Here is a 7,748-nt window from a genome sequence, read left to right as displayed (position 1 = left end):
GGTAATCATGGGTCATAGGGGGCGGTAATCCTATGCGAAAAGTCTTGGTGGGTGGAGTGCTTCAGGCAAAAGTCCTGGGGGGGGGGGGGGTAACCTTAGGTGGAAAGTCCTGGTGTCGCGAACCAGGTGAAAGACTGGACCAGCCGGGAAGCGGGCGTCCAGCAGAAAGTCCGGAAGCATCGAGCACCAAGCAAAAGTCCAGTCGATCTGGAGGATCGCACTGGCATCATGTAAATCTCCTGAGTGGAGTAGGTGAGGACGCGTTCCCCATAGAGGGAACAGTAGGCGTCAGGTCGACCTAGGGTTTCCGGTCGAAAACCCGAAGTCAGACTCGAACAGTCTGATGATTGTCGTTCACTTATATTATTATGTTTTATGTGCTAACTTTGTGTTGCAGGGTATATTTGGGATTAATGTATCTTGCAAGGACCAAAGTGCAAAGAATAGCCTCGGATGAACAGTACCGAGGCGCCTCCATGGAGCTTGGAGGCGCCTCGGGTGCGAGCCGAAGCCAGATGTCCAGAAGGGTTGGAGGCGCCTTGAACAGGTGGTTTAAGGCGTCTTGGACAGTGGTGAAGGCACCTTGAGATGGATAAAAGGCAGCGGTCAAAGCTTCATCGCAGAGTCATTTCCGGGATAAAACATAGGGATTCAAGGCGCCTTGGAGCCTGATGGAGGCACCTTGAACACTCTTTATAAGAGGGTCTCGACCAGCAGCTCTCAACAACTAATTCTAAGCGATCCTTCTGCTACAAGCTGCTTACGTAACGACCTCGACGTGCGGTTTCAAGATCCCGACGACCCGGAGCGCCATTACTCTAGATTCTGTCGTTCGATATAATTTTAATTATCGTACTCATTTGTAATTCATATTCTGTACATTTCATCGAGCTTATAGTTGTTGCCCACGGAAAGCGATCAAGGATCGCGGACCTTCGAGTAGGAGTCGTCACAGACTCCGAACGAAGTAATTCCTCGTGTCTCTGTGTTTGATTGTTCTCTTTATTCTGCTGTGTTTCTACTCGTAGTTTTAAATCGCTGAAATAGTCACGAGCGCTATTCACCCCCCCCCCCCTCTAGTGCTTCTCGATCCAACAGCAGACTCATCAGCCAAATGGATAGTGGAGTAACGGTCGAGCGGCTATCCCGCTCGATTGGGTAGCAGACTCATCAACCGAGTGGACAGTGGAGTACCGACCAAGCGACTATCCCGCTCGGCCAAACAACAAACACAACACACTATCTTTCAACATCCTTTTTGGAGCTAGTGTCGCTGATAGGCGGCATGGTCAACCGGAAGATCATACGGCAGAAGCTTCCACTGTCACTTCAGAGATATGCTCGGCTTGTTAAGGTACTATGGCAGAGACACTTTACAGATACGTCTTTTCAGAAAAAACTTTGGGGGCAGGTGCTCACCTTGGGAAGTGTGCACACGCGCTACAGGAGCTCTATATAAAGGGGGTCGAAGCTTCAGTGAAGGTATGCGCAATACTATTGTTGTTACTATTCATTGTTCTAGTTGCTCCACTTTCATCTTCATCGCTGGTGACTGACTTGAGCGTTGGAGGGCCAACGCCGGGGACCCCTTCCCTGGCTCGACACTGACGTAGTCTGTGTTGCAGGTCGGAGCGGAGTCTACGCGTAGTCAGCAGAAGCACCCCATTCCCAACATCCATCTCTTCGACTTTCGGACAGGATCAATATGAAACCAAGAAATTTCTCACCAAGAATTTTGAAATGAAATATATAGGTGAAGCAACCTACGTAACCAGAATAGAAATATTTTGGGATAGATCACGAGAAATGCTAGGGTTGTCTCAGAAAGCATACATTAACAAAGTTCTTGAGAGATTTAAGATGGAAAAATGCTCATAAAGTATAATTCCAATTCAGAAAGGAGATAAATTTGGTCTTATGGAATGTCCAAAGAATGAATTGGAACGCAAACAAATGAATGACATTCCTTATGCATCAACTGTTGGGAGCTTGATGTATGCACAAACTTGTACAAGGCCAGACATTAGTTTTACTATTGGAATGCTTTGCCAATATCAGAGTAATCCAAGTTTAGAACATTGGAAAGCAACAAAGAAAGTACTAAGGTACTTGTAGGGAACTAAAGATCATATGCTTACTTATCATACATCAGATTATCTAGAAGTGATTGGATATTCATATTCAAATTTTGCTGGATGTATTGATACAAGAAAGTCCACATCTGGCTATTTGTTCCTTTTAGCTAGAGGAGCAATCTCGTGGAAAAGTGCAAAACAGTTTGTAATTGCTACATCCGCTATGGAAGCTGAATTTGTAGCATGTCTTGAAGTCACAATTCAAGGGAATTGGCTGTGAAACTTTATTTCAGGACTTGGAATAATTGACAGTATTGTCAAGTCATTGAAATTTTATTGTGATAATTCAACAGTAGACTTCTTTTCAAGAAATGACAAGTATTCTAAAGGTGCAAACACATGGAATTAAAGTATCTTGCTATTAAAGAGGAAGTTTAGAAATAGAAGATGTCATTTGAGCATATTAGTACAAATCTCATAATTGCAGATCCATTGACAAAAAGGTTGTCCCCAAAGATATTTATTCAACATGTCAAACGAATGAACATTATTAAAAAACTCTAAATGAATATTTTATATTTGACATCTTAATGTAAACTCATTAATGTATTATTTCTGATATCAAATGACATGATACTTATTATTAGTATATACATGAAGTTGACTGAATTTTAATCTTAACACAAACACTAATGTGGATCATCATTGACCTTTTTCGTCTATAAGTCATATTAAGTAGAACAATAATATTGTAGTACATGGAAGGAACTATGTCAAATTGATGAGGTAGAACCGTCATGACTCATATTAGTGTACATACTTAACTATGACATTATGATATGATCAATGATTGGATATGTTTATATTTATGCTCTGAGCATTAAGTTATTATTTAACCATAGTGTTTTTCACATGGGCCAAGTGGGAGAATGTAAGTTTTGTAATCCACGTGCCACAATATAATTAGATATTTAATTACAATTTTAATATCTAATTTATGGTTTAAATATATCATGTTTATCCGATAAGGCTGACCCATTTAAAAAAGTACCACCATTTGAAAAGGTGCCTACACACATGTTGATAGATTATGTAATTATCTGAAGATTAGTTATCAGAAACAACCCTCTCTCTCCATATCATGGGAGAACACGGAATTCATTATCTATCGATTAAGAAAACAACTTTGTGAATTAAGACAAAGGCAAAAGAGGGAAATCATTTCTTCATTCTTCTATGAATAGAAATCTTTGGCTACTTAAGGTTAGTAATTTAATTATATCATATATGAATTGGAGTGTGATTATCATGAAGTTCTAAGATCCATGTCTAAATTCATTAAGTTTTTGTTATGAATTTTATAAAGTTTACACTGCTTTCATGCTTGACCTTTTAGTTTGCCCGACCGCTTATACTCTCGGACTTTGCCTGCTCGACCTTTACTCTGCCCGACCGCTCTGCTCTACTCATCCACTGAAACTCGGTGTTCGGCAGTCTCCACTGCTCAACCTCTCAGTTGCCCTGGACGTTAGACCACTCGGCTTATTCGTCCACTTGCTCGCTCGACACTCATCGATTCGTACTCGCTCGCTTGGCTTCTCGTTCGTCTGGACTCGGTCCCTTGGACTTTGTTGTTCGGACTCCGTGCTCGGTCTGCACTCAGCACTTAGTAAAAACCAGCTCTCGCTAGCGATATGAGATTATCAGTTCATATTATCTCGATAAATAAATTGAATTGAATTTAATATAATTTAAATTCGACCATTTCCTCAAAATCTCCGGCACGTCAGATTGTCCAACGCTCCGAACAGTCCATATATTCACTACAGTGCTTGGTGCTCAGGAAGATTGATATAATTCCTTATAATGTTTGGGAAGAACAATATATTTCATTGTAGTACTAAAGAGATAGACTACGTCACCGTGCTCGGGAATACTGCTAAACCACCTCGTGGTGCTCGGGAACTCCCTGAGAATGCATAGTAAGACCAAGAAAGTATAATGGGGTGCTCAGGAAAGCTGATGGTGCTCGAGAACATATTGGTATGACCCAGGAACACAATGCTAATGTTCGGGATAATACTGCATATGTATACAGGTAACTCGGGAAATTTTGTAAAAATCCGTACCCTATCAAAAATATTTAATATAATGTATACATAGGATTTTAATATTTTATCCATTTATATTTCTTATATAATCACCTTATTTCTATAAATAATATTAAATTACAATCATAAATATAATCCTTTAATTCTATTTAGAAATTTGTAATTTCATGAATACTTATTAATTTAATTGCACAGTAATCCGTTGTTTAGCTTTTGATATATTATATTAATGTCTATTCATCCAATTAATATTTATTAATCTCGTCATAATTAATGCCTGTCTTAGGCTCTTAGCTATTAATCTGTTGTACTAAGGGCATGCCAGTTTACTTTCATTCGCACGGTGCCTTGGGCGAGAAGTTAAGCACATCCTTTTCAGGTGAGGCGATGGTTATTTAGTGGCACGTGTCGCTCATCAAGCGTTAAGCAGCATATCAGAGAAGCGGGTGGTTATTTAGTGGCACGTGTCGCTCATCAAGCGTTAAGGGCTGCCCTGGAGTCATCATCTCCCTTTCTTTGCCGTCTATAAATAAGCTAGCACGCCAAGTGAGGGACCATCTTTTCGCTACGATCTGCTATCACGGTCATCGGCGATTGTTTCCCCTGCCTTGCATCGGCGATCCTGGATCAACATTCAATCCTGGTTCGATTATCTTCCTTACTTTTTCCAGTGATCCTTGAACTTTTACATTCATTTTTTATACTCCTTTTTTCTATGCTTCTTACATTCGCGCAGACCTCTTTTTCTTTATTTCTTATTTGATTTCTTGGTTCCTTGTGTTTCATGATTCTACCTTTTCTTTGTTTGTTTACATTCTCATATCTCTTTTGCTTGGTTCTGTTAATGATTTTATTGTTATTTTCGGAGTTTTTTTGGGGATTTCTTTTTACTGTTTTTCCTAATCGTGGTTCGGCATGATATTGTTTATTCATATTTTGGACTTCTTTTTTCTATCGTTTGGTTCGGCATCCAGATCCGGCGACTATATGTTGTAATTACTGATTCAGCTATTTTTAAACATCTTGTTCTTGTCTGTTCGAATTTTTCAGGTAGAATGTTTTCTCTTTGCCATACTTTGGGAGTAGGTACTACCCCAACCACCTTAGCTTTACGTCAATTCACGAATTCTCGCCGTCATAGGCTCGTATGTGGAATTCCCTCTCTTCCGTTGTTCTCCAAGTGCCCACCGGTCCAAACGGTCACACACTTTAATGCACGACTGGCAACGAAAGCCTCTTTGTCTTCTTTGTCTTTGTCCCATGGTATGTCTCTATTTTATTTGTTTTCTTGTATTAATGATTTAACTGTTTCATTTTATATGAGATATTGTTTCTTGCATTTTTAGGAAAGCAAAAGCAAGCAGTGATTGTATTGTCATGTATGCCAGATATGCGAGATTTAGCTTTCCTTGGACATGAACTCCAAAATTTAGGGTGAGTTAACTGTTAACTAAATTTTAATGTTTCTCTTTAATGTTAGAATTTAATTGTTTTATAAATGTTCTTTAGTTAAATAATATTGAGAAATATAAGAATCATGGATACTTGTTGCAGTCAAATCATTTGAAAATTCTCATATCACTTGTTTAATGGTAGCTAGTTTTAAAAACCACTAGAAGTCATTTATGTGATGCCAAAGAACCAAATTCTAGTAAGAATTAAATGGGGCCGCTTACCTTCAGATTTACTGCTAATTGGCAATTTATTTATTAGGCAATTTCTTCTGGTTGATTTATTTGCTAAGACAGACTAGTGATACATTAAAAAATCCCTTTTCCATGTTAGCAAAAAAAGCCTTAGTGCCACTCTGCCAAATCAGCATCTTGGGGGCCACAAACATTCCATCCTAGTGTAAGGAAGCTCCTCTGTATATAGAGCTCCCCTCTATACAACAGTCACCTTCATCTCAAGTTCCAGCCATCATCACACCGATCAGCACTCAGACTATTTTAGTATCAACAACTAGGTTCATAGTGCATATTATCTAGGAAATTTTCCCCTTTTATTAAAATTTTATATCTGATTATATTTACCTAAGCATCTAATGTGGAAAGTCGCTTATATTTCTGAATAGTTGAAGGCGGCGGATAAAATAACCATTAACATTTGGCATTTCTTTTATTTGCCTAATTTTGAATAATTTTTTTTTTAATGTAGGTATACTATATTCTCTGCTGGTGGAACAGCTGACGCTTTAGAAGAAGCTGGTATAATGGTTACTAAAGTTAAAGCGATTTCCCATTTCGTAGCAATGGTATTTTCTTTCACCTAAACTTGTATTTCTCATTGTCGGCTAGATATATGATAATCTCTTTAGAACTCTGAATATTTATCTTGTCTTATCTTGATTTCTGCAGCTCGATAGAAATCATCGAGATCACATGGAAGCTTTGCCAAGTCATGACGATGGTATGCTACATTTAATTATGTCTTTAGACAATTGTTTTATTCAAATAATTCTTCGTGTTTATTTTATTGAGGTTTTTTTATTAGTGGGATAGAAATAATTTTTAGAATTAAAAATTTCTTATATAGATCGTTGTTGATATTTTCTTAGGTATATTGGAAATAGTGGCGGTGAACTTGGACTATAGCGATGATGGATCTCCAAACGTCGACCTTATAGACTTCGATGCTGAAGCCTTGTTAAAAGCTGCAGCTCTGGTCAGTTTAAAATAATTGTTTGATTTATAACTATTTATCTTCGTACAATTACAATGATTTTTTTTTTTTTTTTTTTTTTTGTAGAATCGTAAAGATGTCTTGGCTGTCGTTAGCCCTCGTGACTATCCAGCAGTGATAGAGTTTTTAAAAAGAAAACAAGATGATCAGAATTTTCGTGAAAAGTTAGCTTCGAAGGCTTTGCACCATATATATGATAACAGTGTCTGGTTGATGAGCCGAAAGAAGGAATAGCCTCGTGGATTTCTTACCTTCTCACACGGTACAGGTGGATTTGCAAATTGATTTGCTTTCTGGAGTCAAAAACTCTTATACTTGTCCACTATGTTACAAGTTGATTTGTAAATAGATTTACTTTCTGGAGCCACAAACTTTTATAATACTTGTGGAGATTCCTAAATAGTAGTTCAAGAACTGTTTTCATTTCTTAGTTCTTTAATTGATTTTGAAAAAAAAAAATCGTCCTTTAACAAAGGTTTGTGAGGTCATATGATATGTCAAACTTAGATAGGATACCATCTATGATAAATTTTTAGATTCAATTTCAAATGTTAAACAGAATTAGTTAACTTAAAATTAGTCTACTCAACCTGACTACTGAATGAAGAGGCAGAGAAATTAGGAATTTAATTCATTTCTAAGTGCCCAGTTCTCCGGAGGATTAAATCAGGACCTTCAAATAGAACGGGGATGGATCCCTTAGACCACAAATATAAAGACCAGTCTTAGTCCTACATTTGTATTGGTGGAATTTAATGGCTTCATCTGTTTACCTCACCTGTTTAAATAGATGGGGCCATCAAATCCTATTAATCCGCCTGTCCTAGTCCAAGAGCGGACCAAGACAAGCAGTCCAGAGGATCTGCTCCTGAGTAGAACC

At 38.2% G+C, this 7,748-nt stretch overlaps 1 protein-coding gene across 1 annotated transcript; it reads left to right on the top strand.

Moving 5' to 3' along the window:
• Positions 1–4,719: 4,719 nt before the first annotated feature.
• On the top strand, positions 4,720–7,268 carry LOC121999842 (bifunctional purine biosynthesis protein PurH-like). Its single transcript, XM_042554477.1, has 7 exons — positions 4,720–4,829; positions 5,237–5,449; positions 5,533–5,620; positions 6,344–6,440; positions 6,544–6,595; positions 6,744–6,850; positions 6,935–7,268. Exons 2-7 carry the CDS (start codon positions 5,242–5,244, stop codon positions 7,100–7,102), a joined length of 720 nt encoding a protein of 239 aa, XP_042410411.1. The 5' UTR covers positions 4,720–4,829; positions 5,237–5,241; the 3' UTR covers positions 7,103–7,268.
• The last annotated feature ends 480 nt before the right edge of the window (positions 7,269–7,748 follow it).

Source organism: Zingiber officinale, chromosome 7A (assembly GCF_018446385.1).
Source record: "Zingiber officinale cultivar Zhangliang chromosome 7A, Zo_v1.1, whole genome shotgun sequence".
In the NCBI taxonomy this organism is placed as follows: Eukaryota; Viridiplantae; Streptophyta; class Magnoliopsida; order Zingiberales; family Zingiberaceae; genus Zingiber; species Zingiber officinale.
This window is presented reverse-complemented; position numbering and strand designations above follow the sequence as displayed.